The 21,170-nt window shown below is 38.1% G+C and overlaps 1 protein-coding gene across 7 annotated transcripts in view; it reads left to right on the forward strand.

The window, feature by feature from the left end:
• Nucleotides 1-21,170, forward strand: part of PHLDB2 (pleckstrin homology like domain family B member 2) — a 240,903-nt gene that overhangs the window by 178,009 nt on the left and 41,724 nt on the right. For 6 of the 7 annotated variants that reach the window (XM_070406164.1, XM_070406165.1, XM_070406166.1 and 3 more), the window contains 3 exons: nt 5,566-5,709; nt 6,964-7,101; nt 18,166-18,294. In XM_070406164.1, coding sequence (XP_070262265.1) covers nt 5,566-5,709; nt 6,964-7,101; nt 18,166-18,294 — 411 coding nt within the window. The remainder of the gene's footprint in view (nt 1-5,565; nt 5,710-6,963; nt 7,102-18,165; nt 18,295-21,170) is intronic. The other variant, XM_070406167.1, reaches the window with a different exon arrangement.

Genomic DNA, 21,170 nt, shown 5'->3' on the forward strand with positions numbered 1-21,170 from the left:
AACACAAAGTGTTTTACATGCTTTCCTAATATTTCTGTGCATACACGGCCATATATTATAGGCATAGACATATACATAGTGTTCTGCATTTTTCCCCTCCCTAAATGTCTTGAGCATCTTTGCATATTAGTATACACAGCTTTACCTCATTCATTTCAATGGCTGACTAGTGTTCTATGTTTGGGAATACTATTTAAGTTGTTTCCAGTTTTTGACTAGTAAAATCTACATGCAGCAAATTTTCTAGGATATATATATATTGTGCAAATATTATCTCTGAGATCGCTTACTAAAAGTGGAACACTAGGTCAACGAGTTTGTATATTTTTTATTTTAATCAATATTTCCAAATTATACTCTCAAAAGAGTTACACTTTCAACAGTTTATTTTATGAGAACACCTGGTTCTCCATACACTTCGTAAGGCTGTTTATTATCAGAATTTCTCAATTTGCTAAGCTAATAGGTGTAATTAGCTTGTCTTTAATATGCATGAAAGTGGGCATATTTTTACTGTTTTAGTTGTTAATTTATATTCAAATATATTTATTTATGTTCCTCACCCAATTTTTGGAAAATGCCTTGTTTTTACTGAGGAATAACTATTTTGGTAATGAAATTAGTCTTTTATCATGAATGGTAACTTTGACTTTTGGCTTTTTTGTGAAAGTTTTTGGACATATAAAAGTTTGAGGTTTATATGTCATCATAGTTATTATTTAGTTTTCTGGTCGTTTGCTGATTTTAAAATGTCTTTCAAATTTGAGGATTTTTAAAATGGAGTTCAAGGAAAAATTTTTGGTGCTATTTTTTCACACATGTTAAGAATTTTTTTTCTATAAAATTTTTAAAAATTCTCCTACCTGTTCTCTAGAAAGGATTTAAGAGCATTTTATAATAAAATATATTAGAAGATAAGTATTTTATTACAATAAAATTAGAACACCAAGATAGTAAAAAACAGGAAAAAGAGTCTGGGAAAGCAAGTACCATAATCAAAAGAATTTATTTATTTAAGAATAAATAGGACTAGTTAATTTATTTATTTAAGTAGCTCTGACCATTAAGTTAGACTCTGAGATTCTTGGCAGTAATGGCCAAAGAATCAAATATAAAAAAGATACGTTAGTTATTTTGTTGTTGTTGTTGTTTTAAGAGAAGGACACTTACTGATTCTTTACGAGAAATATGTCATCATGGTACTAAATTCTGGAGGTAATTTTTTATCACAATCAGTACTATTCAGGAGAGTTTATGAATTTGTTTTTATTTTTGTTTGTTTGGCTGCAACAAGATTTTTCTTGTTAAAAAAGTTGAATGCTCCTGGTCAGAAGTCACCTACCTTGAGTTCTCCCATTGTATACATCATGACCATCAAGACTCTAGACCAGTGGTGGCGAACCTTTTGAGCTCAGCGTGTCAGCATTTTGAAAAACCCTAACTTAACTCTGGTCCTCTGTCACATATAGAAATTTTTTGATATTTGCAACCATAATAAAACAAAGATTTATATTTTTGATATTTATTTTATATATTTAAATGCCATTTAACAAAGAAAAATCAACCAAAAAAATGAGTTCGCGTGTCACCTCTGAGACGCGTGTCATAGGTTCGTCATCACTGCTCTAGACTGTCCAATTCCTTCTTCCTTCTTTTTTTTTTAATATATTTTATTGATTTTTTACAGAGAGGAAGGGAGAGAGATAGAGAGTTAGAAACATCGATAAGAGAGAAACATCGATCAGCTGCCTCCTGCACATCTCCTACTGGGGATGTGCCCACAACCCAGGTACATGCCCTTGACCGGAATCGAACCTGGGACCCTTCAGTCCGCAGGCCGACGCTCTATCCACTAAGCCAAACCAGTTTCGGCTCCTTCTTCCTTCTAATGACCACATCTACCTTTCTAATTCTCAGTGGAGAGGAACTTCAAATAGGACATCTGTCTGTATTGCCAGAAAGATGCAACTGTTAAAAAAACTAGGATCTGGAAGGAAACTCAAGAGTTGTCTTTCAGGCACAGTGAATGATCCATCATTTGATAGTTTGACCTGTGATCACATTGTGTTTTCTCAGAAATCCTTTGCTACCTTTTTATCCTAAGTCCTTTCACATGTCTTCTCTTATGGAGATCTGCTAGATTTTGTTTTGATGCTAAGCTGTGAGCTCTCCCTAAGGATCATCCTTTTGGAGGCAGGTTTCCTCCTGAAGAGGACTGTGACAAGAAAGCTGTTGGTATGTAAGTGAGCAGAGCAGGACAGATGTTTTCCATTGCTCAAATGTGCTTTGTGGGCTAGGAGGCCTCTGAGGCTTGGAGCAGCATCTGACTGTGCCTCCTGGGAGACAGGAAACGTCAGGGGCTCCTGTGGTTGCACACAGCGGCGTAGACAGTGCCAGTGAGAGGGCGACGGGTTCCCGGGAATGCATTTTTCATTTATTACGTTTTGAAGACAGACATATGTTACCTCAAGACAGGAGACAGAATCTTATTAAAAAGTTCTGGCCATTTGTCCTTGGTGTGCTTCCTCTTGGAGTGATCTGCTCACTGGATTATTTTAAAAGTACAGTGTTTGTTATTAATCAATCTAAGGATTAGTGTAGAGAGGAAAGTGAAAAAAACTCTAAGCCGATTTAATAAAACAAAGATTTTAATGATATTTAGGCACCTGGAGATAACCATTCTGGAACTTGCTTTACCAAACACTTAAAGGCACAGATAACTTTGGAAATAAGCTAATTTTAATGAGCTTTTGTCAACCTGTCTGCCACCACCTGAGGTGAAAGTTAAGAGTACCTCACTCTTCTCCTTTTTCTTGCCATTTTATTGAGATATAATTGACATACCACAGCATATAAGTTTAAGGTATACAGTACAATGGCTTGACTAACATATATTGCAAAACAATTCCCACAATAAATTTTGTTAACATTCATCACCTCATATAGTTACCAAAAAAATGTTTTCTTCTTTGTGGTGAGTACTTTTCACTCTTCTCCTTTTGAGTAATCACTTTGTCTACAGTGGAAAACCCTCACACTTGCATCCTTGTCTGGTTGCAAGATGTTTCTAAGAAGAGATCTACAAAAAAAAAAAAAGCAGATGCAAAGTTCCTATCCTCTCTCCCCTTTCTCTGTGTCTATCTATTACTGTAGAGATGGCATACTTGGGGATGCACATACATGTGTAATGGGCTTATTAAATAATGTCACTCCCAGTGGAATCCTATCCATTACAATAAAAATATCCCAGAGAGATTAAAATTAAAGCTTTCTCTTTCCCTGTGAAGCTAAAGATATTTAGTGGCCACCACACCCATGGTTCTCTATTGGTTTTCTTTATTTTGATATAAATGAGGTCTACATCCACACCCCATTCTATCACAAACTAGAGTTTTAGAATTCCTTTTAAAGATTTTGCTTTTTATAAATAAACACACAGTAATTTTCTAGATGGTATGTATTGCTATAAACAGCCTCTCCAGTTATTATTAAATATACCTATTGTGAAACTTTGAGTTATACAGATTCTTATAATTGCCACTATTACCTATCTTTATGGTTTTGAAGGTTGTTTGGTTTTTGTTTTCTCTTAATGCTTTGCTTCCACCAGTGGGAGAGATATTTTTAAACCATGTTGGAAGTTGAAATCTAATATGAAATGTTGACCCAACAGGATGCCGGCCTTCTTGAGGCTTTCCTGCTAGGATTACATGTCAGTGATTTCGGAATGCCATGCACTGTTACAGGAATTCCTCAGGCCCTACCACAAGCACCTGAGTACTAGGACAATGCCATTCATTGTCTGTGGTAAAAAGGTCACAGTTGTTTTATTAGTCAATAAGATACAGATTTCAGGTGGCAATTAGAAAGCTAAATGTCACAGCTTGGAAGGGCTGCATCCTTGTTCTGGTCAACCTGAGATACGTGTCACTTCTCAATCATTTAGTCTCCTTAAGGAGCAAGCAGCAAGTGGGGTATAGAGTAAAGAATATTAATAAAAGAACACAATATGATGCCTATCTTCTTAAAGTTATTTTCAGGATTTTTAAATAAATTAAATGAACTTAATGAGGTACAATAAATTTTAATAGTTTTTCATTTGAATATTTCTTTTAATGATTAGTGAATAATCTTAAATAATTTACTTATCTGACCTGCTTTTAATTTCTAATTGTGAAATTGTAGAGTCATTGACTTACTGATGAAAAAATTACAACTTTTTTTAAAGAGTAATGAAACTTCAATATACCAGCATTCCTTGACATACAGTAAGACTGGTCTCTACTTGGTGATACACAAGATAATTAACCTGAATTCTTGAAATTTGCTATTTGCAATTCACTATATTTTTTTCTTAAAATAACAAGCAGTGATATTTTGGCTGTGTGTATGATCAACATTCCCTTTTCCCTGGGCATTTATATATATAAAAGCCTAATATGCAAAGTGTCCCCTCAGGAGTTCAACCAGAGACGGGGAGTTTCATTGCTCACTATGACGTTCACTGACCACTAGGGGGAGGCATGGAATGAAAGAAGGCCCCAGCCGGCAGCCAGGGAAGGGAGGCCCCAGCTGGCAGCCAAAAGGAAGGCCCCCGATTGGCCCTGATCACCGGCCAGGTTTAGGGACCCTACCCATGCACAAATGTCATGCACTGGGCTTCTAGTTTGGCATAATTGTTCAGGGGAGTGAGTATGCCTTCTCTCAATTTCTTTCTTGACTTTCTCGTTTCTTGCTTAGGAACTCATTTTTTTATGACATAATTTTATGAATGATGGCCAGAGCCTTGTTTCATTTCACTAAAGGCTATTTTCCAGATAGTGTCTTAAACATTATATAGAAAGAAGATCCTATAAGATGTAAGTAGTGTGCTAACACAAAAAGCAAAATGTGAATTAACTTAATATTAGGTGTCTCATTTTAAATCACTGGAGGAGGGGATCATAGAAGTAATTAAGCCTGTTTTGTTCTGATAATTAACTTTGTGGGACATTTAGTGAGATTGGGCCACATGTGATGTGCCCTTGCTTTTTTCTACCTTGTGTTGGAAATAAAGAAATAAGCATGAAAGCTCACTTGCAGATGACCCTAGCAGGAACTCTGCATTTCCCCAATAGTATGGTAGGACCCAATAGTATGGTAGAGATTCCAGAGACAGTTGTAGATGTTTTCACTCGGAGATGGGAGAGATATGGAGTTTGTAATGAAAGGCAGCAGCATGCCCAAGAGATCCCCGAGGAAGAGGTCAAAGTCTTGCCTAGGTTCTAGGTCTCTGCCTTATAAAGAAGTAACTACAATCTCTGTGGACCACAGTTTCCTCATCTGTATAACCTTAGTTATTTCATTTTTAAAATGTATGAATTTATAAATTCTGTGAGCTAGTCTAAGAACCCAACTGCTGAGATTCTGTGGGGAAATGCAGAGTTCCTACTAAACTATCAAAAGGCTGCTGTTAGAATCCAGATAGGACTGGAGGCGGAAACATTAGACCTGGGGCTGGTTTATGAACTGGGAAATTCTGGAATTCAAGTGTGAACATCTCTTTTCTGTGTCGATTGATTGCAGACCCCAGAGGGCATAAGTGAGGAACAAAGGATTCAGGAGCTGGCTGCAATGGAGGAGACCCGGATAACAATTCTGAACAACCTCGAGGAACTTGAACAAAAAATCAAAGATATAAATGACCAGATGGATGAATCTTCCAGAGAGGTATAAGCCATGAGTTCATTTTTTACTCTCTCCCTTCCTTTCTTTCTTTTGTTTTTAGCTTTAAAATATTGTTGCCCGTTAGGACACAGGCATTGGAATACGGAGAAGTCAACAGGAGCAAACATTTGTTCAGTGGGTATATATGCAGGATAAAAATGCCTTTTTTGTTTTACATTTCTCTTTTCCTTCTTTTTTTAATAAACAGAGGTAAACATATTCAGCCATTTTTCATTTACTTTATGTATAACTGAATTTATCTTAATTAGTACAGCAGGTTCTCAAATAACTTATTTTGTTCAACTTTGTTACGTTCTAACGTTAATGAGATACTGTAGGAACTTAACTCTTGTTTATATCAACTGGCCTATAGTAAAATTCGGTTTCATTATACATCGTTTCACCACAACTACAAGAACCTTTCGATGATGTTAAGTGAGGACTTACTGCATATGCTTTCTAACTTGCTACAAGACTGTGACTCAAGGTACCATAAATTAGTTGTTCAAGTTCAAACCCAATAAATATTTTTGGTGCATGCTTACTGTGAGATGGATATCATGTTGATACTCCAGCAGGGATTTACATATGAATTGAACATGGACTTAGCTTCCTAGAGGTTTGCAAACCAAGGGGGAGATAGACACAGACAGACTGTAATTCTGGTTATAGAATTAAAACTATAACTGAAGAGATGGAAAATTTTTATATTTCCTCTATGGAGTGAGAAAGAGCAACTAATTCTGCCTAGGCAGGATCTGCATGTTTGCACTCACAGATGATGCAGACAGCCCCATCGTGGAAGGGGACTGCTCACCTGTCAGCTTGCGCACAAACCCTGGAAGCCCCTCCTGCTGGCATTGCTAAGGAATGCAGTGCATGCATGCTGGCTGAGTGCAATTTTTGCTTCCCATGCTCTAGGGACAAACAAAGAAAGGCATGGTCGCTCCCTAGATGGTTCATGGTGGAGCCTGAAACTAAGCAGATAGGCAAAATATTCGGAGAAATAAGCAGAAAAAGGGTCATCATAGAAAAATTAAATAACTAGTTTTCTTATATTCTAGGAAGATAGGATATATTTCTGTAGGACTCCTAAGGCTCTCATGGGCTCTCTGAAATAGTCTCTAGGCCCCACAATCTGGCTGATACAGTAGTTACTTCTTGGAATTTGTAGCTGTTAAAGATGAACCTCTAAAGTGGGCAGCTGAGAGTTCCCCTAAAGGTGAAACACCTCTGGGCTTTGTTTTGTGTCCGCAGTTGGATATGGAATGTGCTCTTTTGGAAGGGGAGCAGAAATCTGAAACAACTGAACTGATGAAAGAGAAGGAGATTTTGGATCACATAAACCGGAAGATAGCAGAACTGGAAAAGAACATTGTTGGTGAAAAGACCAAGGTAAAAGAAAATGCTAATTTGAATGCAATTTTCATGGGAAAAATGGTGGTCCCATTTGGTTGAATCTAAATGTTGTATGAATTACCATGGTTTTCCACCAGTCTTTCTCCTCTTCTGATTCCACTGTTTTTTTTTAGAGAATTATTTTATTATACTGACCTTCTTTACCACTGGTGCCCTATAGAAATGGCTTACGCATATTCAAATATGATTGCCTCATTTCTTTTTATTTTTCTGTTTATTAAAAAGATGAATGGGAGCCATTCATCTCCCCTGTCTTGCCTTGCCATGCTCTTCAATGCAAGTGCACTGCTCCCTGAAAGACACATTGCAGTTTTCAGAAGATCCTCACACACTACCCAGGGAATCCTGTCTGTGAAACACAGGTGACACTTATCCTGGAAAAGGTCTTGCTTATACTTTTGAGGCCATGACCTAAAAGTTTGCTTACATTTACTAGGGAAAGTATGAAAAGTTGTAGTTTTTAGAATCCCAGGTGGTAGTTGTGTTTTCTGTTTGTTTATTTGTTTATTTTTCTCTGGGAAATAGTTTATTTACTCTCCTCTCACATTCTGAGTTAGTGACAGCTGACCTAAGCCTAAACTGAAAATTAAAATTCTAGTTTGAGAAAGAAAAAGCAGAACGAGCTTTAACATATTCTTTCTTGCTCTCCATGTTCTCCACTAAGTTGAGAAAAAGAAAAAATGTTCAGTTTGAGTACGTTCTACTGGTAATATGTGGAAAGGATTTTCTGCTGAATGTGGCTTCCTTTTTATAGGTTCTTCTTTGTTCGAGACCTATAAATAAGGGCATTTGATCTTGGTGCCAGAAAATAAGCTCAAAAAGATATTGTCAGAAATTGAAGTCAGATTAAAAGCTACACATCAATATCTTGGTTTCCTGCTTGTCAAGATTAAACTGCACAGCTTTTTCGTATTAAATTTTATGTGTGTTTCATCTAGCCCCAGACTTTGAAATAATAAAGAACCCATTTGGGTAATAGGTATATTTTTCTTTCAAAGCTCAAAACCAAGTCAAAGGGTTGATTGTCTAGTTGTGCAGTATGAGAGGATAATGCTTTTCAAAGATCCTGCACTGAGATAGCAAGAAACTTTCGTTGGAGGCATCAGATGTCTGGGTTTTGGGACTTACTACTATTTTATCATTTATGTCATTTCGGAAAACTTATGGGACATAGGAATAGGTATCAAGTTCCTAGTGAACCTTTCTGCCTTCCCATCCATGTAGTTACTTATCTTTGTATAGCCCATGCATGGCAAGGCCTACAAGTTCTATTTGTCTCTGTCATTAGCATCAGATCCTACACAAAAGTGAAGTAAGTTGAGTCAGTGCTGAATCTCACTTCCACTGAAAGATGTGTTATGTTCTGCAGACCTAAAGTAATGTGGAACTCCAGGAACATGAGCAGGAGCAAGCAAGGGGGTGCCCTCCATCCTTCCTATTATTGTTTTGGTGGCTTATAGAGGCTATGCATACAAGTGGGAGCCTGAAGTATAGGATCAGCTCATGCAGCTGTTAAGGGATTAGTTGGTCTTAGAAGGTGGGATTATTATCTGTCATCACATGGTGTGAAAAATGGCAGAAACTAGCTTTGGGTGAGGGATTCCAGAGGAGGTTGAGGGAAGTGAAAACCTACTGGGCTAGATGATGCTACTACATATTCTTGAGAACCAAACTCAAATGGAGACCCCGTTTGCTTGGTGGCATTACTGTGTTTCTCAAACAAACTTATTCCACCATTTTATAGTATGCAATTTTGTACCTTTGCTTTGTTCAAACTTTTGGTCCCCTTTCCTCCCTCTGGCTTTGAGATGATCTAATTACCCACTGCACTGAGAAATGAGAAGCATCCCATCTATTCCCAGCTAAGGAAGATTCTTTCTTCCCTTCAAAGATCAGAGCCTTTGTATATGCTATGGGCCTCATGCCATTCACCTCCACATCTTCAGTCCTATATCCCTCTTCACCATCTTCTTTCTCTTTACTGGGCCTTTACTGTCAGCATGCCAACATCAGTATTTTAAAAAGTTATTACTTAAAACTAAACATTCTCTTAGCTAATACCTCATTTCACTTTCTTTATCATAGGCAAACTTCTTTCGTTGTTCTAGCACGCTGTGTGTCCTCTTCCCGCTTAACCATTCCTCTCATTCCAGTTGGCTGAGGCTCCCACTACTCCATCAGATTTGCTCCTGTTACAACTACTGAAGACCTAGGTGCTGCCCAGCTCACAGGGTGCTTTTCAGTCCTCTTGTGATTAGACTCCTGAGGAGCATTCAAGACAGGGGTCAACTTTTTCTTGGCACTTCCCTTCTCTCCCACCCCTTTGCTTCCCATATCATGTTCTTCTGGTTTTCATTTTTATCTCTTACTCATCTTTCTGACTTTTCCATCTCAGTTTCCTTTGCTTGCTCCTCTGTCTCTATCTAACCAGGTGTTAAGAGTATTTGTCTCTGATCTGAACCCTTTTTTTTTGTATCCTCACATTATTTTATAGCCATGGCTTCCAAAAACCTGTATGTGCTGGTTACTGTCTCATGTTTGTCTTTAGTCTACCATCCCTTTCTGAACTTCTGACTCATATCCTGTGGCCCACCTGACATCTACACTCAGATATTGTCAACTGGACACCCTGTAACTGAACTCTTGATTTTATCCTTCCCCTTGCCTTCCACATCCTCTCCCTTTCCAATCCTATTCTTCCTCCGGTTTTCCCAGCCCAGGAAATGGCATCTCTGTCCACCCCGATGTTTATACGGAAACCTGGAAGTAGATCTGACACTTCTTCTCCATCACTCCAACATTGTTGATTATGAACACATCTCTCAATTACTTCAACTTCTCTGCATCTCAACTAACAGTATTTTCTTCTGAGTCTTCAAAATATCTTCCTTGGACCCATTCCCGTTTGCTTTCCTTTAGCCCATTCTTTTCACAGCATCCAGAGTGACTCCTAAAAATATATATAAATTAGCTCATATCGCTCAGGTTTGTGTTCCACTGCATTTTATATAAATCTGAATGCCTTACTTGTCATGTGCCTTTCTGTCACCACCCTCCCCTTCTTCACACCACTCTCACGGTGGTCTTCTTTCTATTTGTTTAAAGATCTATTCCCCTACCCACCCCCACAAAAGGTCCCTTGTGGATCAGTTTGCCCCGCCTAGATTCCCTTCCTCATATTCCATGTCTGTTGTTTACATCTTTCAGGGCTTAGGTTCAGTGTTAGTATTTCCAAAAAGCCCTTAAAGACCTCGCCAGTTCAGATTATGTTCTCCCTGTTGTTGTTTTAGTCCTTTTATGAATCACACATGATCATTTACATTCGTTCTGGGCTTGTTAGATATTTATTTTCCTCTCTGGCCTGTGAAATAGAGGAAGGCAGTGTTTTAGACTGTTCACTGAGCTTGTAGTGAGTGCCAGCATACCACCCAGTATTCTTTGAGAATTGTTCATGGATCTCCTGCTAAGGACAAGTCTAGGTTGGGCCTTTCCAGAAGCACTGAGCCAAACACCTGCCCACGAGCAAAGCGGCCAAGTGTCAGGACAGCTGGGACAGGCGGCCCAACTGCACATGCCAATGGGCTTGTAATCACACTGCCAGTCGAACCGGAGCGTAAGACAGAAGGAGGAAGTGGCCTTTGCTCTTTTGAATTCTCATTTCCTTTTCCATACACCTGTTGCTGCTATCAGATATAAACTGTGGAATGAGTAAACCAAAACCTGAAAACATATCCCTGTTGGGCAAGCTCTGATTCAGATGTTGATAGCACATCCTGTAGGCCTGGCTCTAGGAAGAAGGTTTAACAACACCTCAGAGTTCAAATCCCGCTGTGAAATTATTGACCCAGTCTCCTTGGCTCTCAAGACCAGTCTTTAGTATTATTTCTTCTAACTGATTTGGGAACTGTCATTTAATTTGATATATTTAGTATAAATTAATATAGATGATTATTATTTATTAAATGTTACCATATAAAATATAAACATAAATGTAACATAAAATGTAGACGATGTATTCAGTTATATACGTATTGAACATCTGCTCAGTGGCTCTCTGGGCCAACCTTTCACTGCCCTTCTGGGTACCACTGTCAAGAGCATCAGTAAGCTTGTTTCCATGTCACTCTGAACTAATGCCACCTGCCTGCTGTGTTCTCAGACAGCGGTCCCATCACAGATAGAGTCTCTATGAGTCAGAAAAACCCTGAGCAGATATAAGTATCCGACTCACACATCAACTCAGAGGGGATGTTTAGTTGACGAAGGAGTAAGCAAAGAGGCCATCATGTTTTGGGGGGATGGGTGAAAGGAGAGAGGATTGTTCATCTCTGCTCTAGTAAACTGCTTTAGTTTCCTGGGCTTGGTGACCGAGAGTGGGGAGGCCACCAGACTGTGGGAGCTCAGTTTGGGCAAAAGCCTTGTGCGGAGCCGGCTTCCCTTCCTTCCACTGCCTTCAGCCAAGGCCAAGTCCCATTTTGGGCAGCTGCTGAGAAGGTATGGGCATATATGTTTGTTTAAGAAGATTTTTCTTCTGTGTTTTCTTAATGATCCACACTCAGGTAGATTATGATATTCTGTAGCCATCCAGACCTGCACATTTTATAGCCAAATAATCTTAAAGTTGTGAACTGAAGCTTAAATCACTCTATGCCATACAACATGCTCCTGAGTGAAATCTTAAATTAACGGACTGATTTTTCTACAATAAGCATATGTCACTGTATTTCAAATGGTTAAATTTTATTGCCCATTATTATCTTGCCAAAGTACCTGTTACTTCCTCCCCATCCTTCCTGCAGAGCCAGGGGAAGACCATGAGCCAGGCCCCGAATTCCTTAGCAAAGTGTTAATGCCTCTTGAGTGCAGAGCATTGGCCAAATCGCAGTCCATGCTCAGAGGGACCCAGCGCTTCCCGTGCTTTTTTCTTACATTTCAAAGTTAGCTCCCTGGTTAGAGGATGTGGAAATATATCAAGGATTTTTGGATTAAATCAACAGGATTCCAGATTAGGGTATTTTTTTCTGGTGGTTGTTTGATTACATAAATTCCTAGTGTTTTAGTTTTCCAAGTTTTTTACACTAGATATCCATTAATTTTGTAATTAAAATGTCAAAGCCAAGGGAAAAACATCCTAAAATGAAATATAGGAAAGTGCTTCAGAGGCAGACAGAGACTGGGTTCTCGATCATCTCCATTTGTTGACATAGGTTTATATCATTCCTCTGCAACTCAAAAATCTGAAAAGTTTTATGGGGGGAAAAAGTCCTTTAGTAAGGTTGGCACCAAAATTTAGTTGGTCGCAAAACCTGACTTTGACTAATATTCACTTGGTGTGAATATTCTTAAGTACATGTAGTAATGGTAATATGTTTGAGTAAAGGTATCTTCCCAACCTCACTGGAAATGCCATATAATATATGCTATATGAACTGTGTAACCCCTCTAAAATTAAGAATATTCTGAAATCTGGAACACTTGTGGCCTTAAGAATTTCAGATAAGTGGTTTTGGGCTTAAAACAGTTGCCTAATCCATGAACCAAGGAGGATGCCTGCCTGGTAGACAACCCCACAGTGTTTAGAAAATGTTAAGGAAAGGGATTCTAGGGTGTACAGAGAGGATTTTGGATGGACCACCCTTAAAAATTATGGCTTAGGGACTATGAATTTTAACCGATCATTGTACCCATTCAAAATCTGACCAATGTTTCATGTTCCTATTACCTAGTGTGTGCTGGATTCTGTGCTAAACAGTTTGGAAGTTACAAAGATGGATCTTAATTTTCAAGAAAACCTTATCAAACTAATGAGGTTGTCGGATTTGCCCCCCTCCAAATATATATATGCTCAGTTACATTTGCATTTCCAATACACAGAAAATAACTTTTTCTTTTGGGCCGGAATAACCATCCTTCAGTAATTCGCCAAAATGACTAACACAAAGGGAAAGAAGAGAGGCACCCACTATGTGTTTTCTGGGCCTTTTAAAAAACGTGGAATTGTTCTTTTGGCCACATACATGCAAATCTACAAAAAAGATGATGTAGGCATCAAGGGAAGTACAGTGTTCACAAATGTTCCCATAGCAAAACTGGAAGAGTCTGCATGTCATCCAACATGTGGTGGACATTGTTGTGAACAAACAAGTTAAGGGCAAGATCTGGCCAACAGAATAAATGTGTGTACTGAGCGTATTAAACACTCTAAGAGCTGAAACGTGGGAAGGAAAGTGATCAGAAGAGGAAGGGAGCCACAGAGAAAGGAACCTGGGTTCAGCTGAAGCGCCAGCCTGTTCCACCCAGAGAGGCACACTGTGAGAACCAATGGAAAGGAGCCTGAGCTGCGGGAGCCCATTCCCTATGGGTTCATAGCACGACAGTGTGAAAAATAAAAGACATTTTTGTTATAATTATGTCTCATGCATTATTTGGGACATACTTACATTAAAAGGTAATTTATTGTTTACCTGAAGTTAAAATTTAACTGAGTGTCCTCTGTTTTAACTAGCAGCCATACAAGCTAAAAAAGTAAGAATCTGACCTAACTGGTTTGGCTCAGTGGATAGAGCGTCAGCCTGCGGACTCAAGGGTCTCGGGTTCGATTCCGGTCAAGGGCATGTACCTTGGTTGCAGGCACATCCCCAGTGGGGGGTGTGCAGGAGGCAGCTGATCGATGTTTCTCTCTCATCGATGTTTCTAACTCTCTATCCCTCTCCCTTCCTCTCTGTAAAAAATCAATAAAATATATTTTTTAAAAGTAAGAATCTTTTCAGAATAATCTTGACCCATCTGCTTAACAAGTATTGCACACTCAGATATGCTAAAATGATTTTTTTCATTGGTATTCAAGAATTTCTGTGTGGTATTGAAATTCAGATAGAACCAACAGGTTAACTCTCAGTTCAAGAATACAGCTTAAAAGAGAGAAAACTTATGTTACTGTCTTCTAACCACAGATCTAGCAACATAAGTGGTCCTATGACAATCCTTGGACTATTACGTTCATTCAAGATTATTGGCAATTCTTTTGTGCAAATTCCAATTATTTAGGATAACTTTATAACCACTCTTGACCATTTGTCTATTAGAAGAGAATCATTTTGCACCTGAATTTGAAATGCACCATTTCTCTCTGAATGCATATTGGATATTGAAATCTCTCACAGTCCAATTTTTTGTTTAGTTTACTTGAGGCATTTAATATGAATGTAAAAATTTGGGACAAAAACAACTGGGATGTTACTTGTAAGAGAAGCCTTTTATATTATGAAACAAAGGTACTAAGACCAAATATTTAAGAACAATTTCTGGTGTACCCTGTGGTAGCATCTTAACTTTTGCCTTTCACATCATCCTGGGTGGCTAAATCAGTGATTGTCATCCTGGCTGCATATTAGAAAAGTTGGAGATATTTTTGTTGTTGTTTTGTTTGTTTTTATTCTCACCCGAGGACAAGCTTAGAGAGAGGAAGGGAGAGAGAAACATCGATGTGAGAGAGGAACATTGATCTGTTGCCTTCCTTACGTGCCCTGCCAGGGGTCGAATCCACAGTTTAGGCATATGCCCTGACTGGGAATTGAACCGGCAACCTTTCAGCGCACAGGACAACACTCAACCAACTGAGCCACTCCTGCTGGGCTGGCAAAATTTTTTAGAGGCTCATTCCTTAGCCTTTCTGACTAAGTGGAGGCCTGGAAATAACATATTGAAAAGCTCACAGAAGGTATTCTAATACGCAGTCTGGGCTAAGAACCACAGAGCTGAATAGCCTGTACTTCATGAGAAGTGATCAAGTTCCCTTTCTTCTCTACCTCTTGCCCCTTGCAAGTATTTATTGAGTGAGTGAATGAACAACTCACTATGGAAATAACTACAAGCCTGGTTTATGTACTGATTTCTACTTTCATTTGCCTGCGAATAATTTACTTTTGGCTAAATATACACCTCGGGAACATCAGTCTTAAATACACAAAACAGGCACCATCTGGCAATGAATTGGTGATGAGGACAAGTCAATGCAAGAACAGTGCTGATGGAAGCAGCTGTGTCTCTAGGGAATCTTGGTCTGTTCTTGGTTTTGTAAATGGCCCCTATACACCTGAGTTTTCCTGGTGTGTCCCAATTCCTTGAAATTTATTTTGTCAACAAAGTTAAATTTGTTAAAATATTAAAAATTTATCTTAATTCATGTATTTCCTGAAAATCAATTCTATGAATCTTTAAAAAAGTTATACTCTTTCCCAATTTTATGTTTGGAAAATATCACTGTGCTATGGTCATTGGTATAGGTGAGTTTTAAATCTGGAGGCAGAGAGTAACACCCTCTTTTTATATTTTACATGTAAAAAGCAAGAATCCCTGTAAAAAGCAATTATAACACAATAATTGTAAAAAGCAATTATAACGCAATAATTGTAGAAAGCAATTATAATGCAATAACTGTAAGAAGCAATTAGAACGCCGTCTAATTTGTCCATCTATTTTACCTTCGCTGTATTAGGTGATACTTTCAGCTCCAATTAACTACTGTTTGGAGCTAATTTCCCTCTGAAAACTTCCTGGGCAGTAAATAGGAGAGAGGAATATTAATTTCTTTCTGACTCAGAGTTGGTCTACTTCTGGCTCTGGCAGGACTGTTGTCACCTCTGTGGTCCTCTGTGATTTATGGCCAGGCACACCTGCCACTAGTCCTTCTTTCATCCTTCCCCTTTACTTCCTTTGCCCTATCCTTGGCCCCACTGAGCTTTTGCTCTGAGACCTAGGTAGTGGTCACAGCCTTACTGGTAAATCGCAGAGAAGCTGCAGAAGGTTCTGATGGTGCCTGCTTGCATAATTCTTCTCACCGCCCCCTTGTATGGAATTGCGAAACGTTTTGAGCACCTCAGGAGAAAGGCACTATGTAAACAGAAGGTATTTGTTATTAGCTGTTCATTTGTGATCTATTATTAACAATTTTTTTAAAATGAGGATATCGGAGCAATTGTTTCTTTGTTTGGATTGAGACCTGTGTTTTAGGCCAGCACCTTTTCATATTATCAAATATTGTATCAGTGTTTTTTATCAAATATAACTTTAAATTTGGGGGCTTTGAACTTATGGTATTTAATTGGAATAAATGGTTTTCTTATTTGCTTAACTTTCTGTTTGGAACTAGATTTACTGCAAAATTTGGTGATGTAATATCTAGAAATAGAATTGTTTTTGGATAACATTGTTTGCTTTTTAAAGAGGGCCATCTTTGATTCACACACAGAGGAAATACATTTTATTGGCCAAAAGACAATGGGTACTCTGTATTGCTGTTTTATTAAGGGGAAAATGATTGATTCTAAAAGTAAAGACTAAATCCAACTGATCTGCCAGTATTTTCAGTTTTACTATGAATCAGCACTTGAGAATCCTTTTTTTTTTTTTTCTGTGAACAGTGTCATTACTTTCTCCAGTTCCTGCTCAATGTATGTGCCCAATGAGCAAAATTGCCATTAAAGGCAAGAACACTGTACTTACAATCTGCTGAGATATAAGTTGCAGAATCATCTTTAGGTTGATGTATGAAGTAGGATTTTAGTTTTATGATTTCTGGATTTAATCATTATGAGAAAAGAATGCATTTCTAAATCAAAACATACATTTCTAAAATGCTCTTGACACTTTAAAATTTAAGCCAAAAATAGAGACTCAAGTGAACTGGCATAGGTATTGATGTCATACAGTTTTAGACTTTAAAAAAACAACAACAAAAACCCATAACATCTTTTATAAAGAATCTAAATATATGTTTACACAGGAAATCATGGCCTTTTGGATGAAGAAGTTATAGTAAGTATAATTTCATAGGACTACTTCAGAGCTTCATCTTTAAAAATATACTTCTGTAATATACTTAGAAACCAGTTTTATTTCTGCCAATTCACACGGAATGAATGAAGGAAAGGAAGGAAGGACATGGTATTTTGCTTACTGAGGATGAAACTGCGGTCATGCTTCATAAATTGCTTTTGTGTAGTCCGAGAGGGTTCCGCAAGGAGAGAATCAGGTCTGAAGTTTACGTCAAGGGTTCAGAGTATCATAAAGGGAACACAGGTTGGGAAGACCAGCACTAAACAGGTTGAAGTTTTGTTTGTTTACCAAGTGGCATTGGAAGGCCTGATAATCACTGTATTACAGATTCACCTATTATACTCTGGAAAGTGTCCGGGACACTTTGGAGTGTGTGACTTAGGGGGGATTTAGTGCTATCTTCTCTTTTCTCTTATATTCTTTGACTCCTGGGTGTTCTCCTCTTCTCTTTTTTCACAGTCCATGTTGCACTTATTTTTTCAGTCAGTCCTTGTAGGGGTAGTTCTTATCTCCACAGTAAATGTCACACATTCAGTGTCTCTTATATACCTTCCTCTCACTGCTTGGTCAAGTCTTTTTTTTTTACTAACTCTCTCAGCCTCTGAATTAGATGTTCTCCTTGGAATCAGATCCTCTCATTGCTTAAGCACTGAGGTTTACCAGATAGCTAGAACTGTTTCGGATGCTGGGGTATTACCTAAAGTGCCTAATGTGCTTCCAACATGGGAATAAAATTTCAATGATTTTCAAAGCTTGCCTAAGAAATTTCTTGAGCAAATTGGACTCCCACAGCACTTGAGGTAAATGCTTTTCATTGTCTGGCTCTCTACCAAGTGACTCTGCAAGGCTGTCTTATGAATTCAGTTGGCATTGCTTTTGTTCTTTGTTGACCATTGACCAACATTACCATTGCTTCCCCGGCTTTTGTAACGTGGTGGCATGAAGGAAGGAAGGAAGGATGGGGGTCATTGCCAATACTCCAGGATGTAGATTGTGTTTTGAGAATACAGATATGGGTCCCTTGTTTCTACTTCCACTTATACCCCCTTTCCCTAGTCACTAACCTATGTTTCTACGTTCATAGGATACCTAGAGTTTGCGTATACTGTACTGTATGTGTGATCCTTGGGAAATGTTCACTAACGCCTGCTTAGGTGTGAAGGTAATTTCTATTCTTCTATTTTTCTGATTTCTGAACTTCAGGAGAAGGTAAAGCTTGATGCTGAAAGGGAAAAACTAGAGAGGCTTCAGGAGCTTTACTCCGAGCAGAAGACCCAGCTGGACACTTGCCCTGAGTCCATGCGGGAACAGTTACAGCAGCAGCTGAAGAGGGTCAGTAGCAAACAGGAATGTGCCCATTGTTTTTTGCTTTTTTTTTTTTTTTTTTTCAGTTAAATTCCACTTATTCTGACTTCCTTTTTCTCATACCATGAATTTTCATAAGTTCTGGTCATTAGATACTTTTTAAACAGAAATATGCATGCTGACAGTATATATTATTTCATGCTAATCAGTTAAAAGTTACCTTGTTAGAATCCTTCACCTAACTGATAATGTAAAAACATTCTTTGTTTTTGGGTGCTTTTTTGTTTGTTTGTTTTCTGTTGTAGTTTTTTAAAGAGAGCAATTCCTGACATGTAATGGTCACCTAGACTGTAGCATTTAAATCAACTGACATCTTCACCCCATTCTGTGCTACATTGTGAATACTATTTGCCCTTGAATATTTTTTAGCTTGATTTTATCTTCTTGTCCAAGAAGCATCCTATTCTCCTATTTGCTCCCCACCGCCGCTTAGTGTGTGGTTTTTCTTTCTACTTCTCAGTGACGTTGAACTCACAAGCACGATCACAGCAATCAGACAAGCAGCCTCGAGATGCAGGGCAGTACTAACGGCCTCAACATCTTCTATGTGGATTTCATGACTTTTAAAGACTTAGTGCAGCACAGACCTGCTAGTTGAACTTCATCAGGTTATTCACTGATCCATGATGCTGGCAGGGCTGAACACGGCCACGCTCTGCAAACACGACTACGGGGATGGTTTCAGAATCACTGGTAAAGGCCACTTCTTAGTTCAGAGACAACAGGGCTGTTTCCTCGAAACAGAAGCCCAAATAAAGTATGACCCTGGGGAAGCAGTCATTAAGAGCCTTGGACTTTCAAATAAATCACATAATAGTAATTAGTTTTGAGTGACTGACAATTTATGATTCCACATGAGTAGAAAAGGCTAGTTTCATTCATACCATTATGTCTGTACCTTCTTGAGCTTTCCCAACTTGAAAAATAAGATAGCCTACCCTTGAAAATGTTTAAGATGACCTTCAATACAAAAATATTTGATGCCTTGAGAATCACTAGGTTATGAAAAATTAGCTAAAACTTTTCTATATATTGCAGAGGTGGAAAGCATCTTAATAAAGAATGCCGAATGCAGACAAGTTAAACTGCAGCATAACAGTTTTAATATTTGTTATTTCTTACAATGTTGGATCAAAGAAAGTTCCAACAGTGTTTCTTCCTCATCACTCATTTTATCAGGTGCAGCTAAATTTGCTGTATGAAGAGAAAACTCCTAATCCCGCAATGGCACCATTCTCTGGAAATCTTGTGGTATCGATGATTAGGAAAAGAATAATCGTATTTATAAAATCATTTTAGTTTGTCCTTTGTTTGTTTTTATGCCAGTTCACAAAAGAGGTCGAGAAACTGATTTTTATAGTTGTTTCATATTTTTTAACTCTCCGTATTATTAAAGTTTTCACATAGCTGGAACACTATGAGTCAGCAACATAGCTACATATTTTGTTCTTTCTTTCCTCTGCAGTTATTGTTTGCATTCTTTATAAACATCACTTCAAATAAAAATTGGTAGATTCTCTTAATAAACTGAACCTAGGTTGATATAATTGCTTTTTGCTTAATCTAGCTTCTATAAGATAACTCATAAATTTGTATATGTTCTAAGGATTTTTAGTACAAAAGAGGAAAGGAAATTATGCAGAAAGCATATTTCACTAATTAAAGGCCAAGACTCTTTCCTCTTTCTCCCCAAGCAGAGTGTAATATACTTACCACAAACCCCCTTTTTTAGGAGAGAAACTGGCTTGTGATAGCTTTTGTTCTCTTGATATCAAGAGGTCTACTAATTCTATTTTTCAGGAATAATGACCATAGTAACTTTTCACCCATCCCTTGGCTTAATCAGTAAAAAGTTCACTTATTTTGTGAGAAGTGAAACTTTCCTGTGTTATCACAACTCATTTCCCTTCAGACCTCAAACATTTCAGATTACCATTTCAACACAAAGTTTTCCCCAAGGCATTTTAACTAGATTCAATAAAGTTGATTTTATTACAACAAATTTCATTAGGTGGCAAGTTATACAAAATAAAATCATAAAGGAATAGGAAGAACATCATTTTCTTAAACTGTATGTTGTCTCAAATACTTAAGCTGAAATTGTAGGTTGATTTTGTGTATTCAACCCTATGGATTTATGACTGCGCTTCTTACCTCTGAAGCATTGCTTTAAGAGTCAGATTACTGTTTTCATCTGTATTGTTCCATGGCCTGAAATAGTATGTAGTGGATATGGGCTCACCAATCAAATTGCTCCCCGGGGTATGAGTAGTGTGGGAAAGAAAGCTGAAATTAAATGAGTCTTTCATTTGCCAGGAAAGGTTCCACTATTAAATGCAGGCAACACCTGGCTAGGACAGTTTCTTGTGCTTTGGATATTTACTCAGCTGCCTAGTTGAGATTAGGCTCCTGGTTTTTAAAAAATTTTATTCATATATATATATATATATTTTTTTTTTTTTTTTTAAATTGACTTCAGAGAGGAAGGGAGAGGGAGAGAGAAATAGAAACATCAATGATGAGAGAGAATCATTGATTGGTTGCCTCCTGCAGGCCCCACACTGGGGATCGAGCTACAACCTGGGCATGTGCCCCTACCAGGAATCGAACCATGACCTCCTGGTTCAGAGGTCGATGCTCAACCACTGAGCCACACTAGCGAGGCACCATAATATCTACAATTGGGAGACCTTGTCAGTGACTCTACAGTCAGTTTATAATTTAATCTTGCACAATTCATTCAATCTCCATGGGCCTCAATATCCTCCTGTATAAAATGCAGAGTTTGTACTAGATGTACCATTGTACCATTATCTTTCCAAATTCCAAAAGTATGCAGTTAA

This window comes from Myotis yumanensis, unplaced genomic scaffold, assembly GCF_028538775.1.
Source record: "Myotis yumanensis isolate MYYU_CA2020_CCGP unplaced genomic scaffold, mMyoYum1.0.hap1 SCAF_2, whole genome shotgun sequence".
Lineage (NCBI taxonomy): Eukaryota > Metazoa > Chordata > Mammalia > Chiroptera > Vespertilionidae > Myotis > Myotis yumanensis.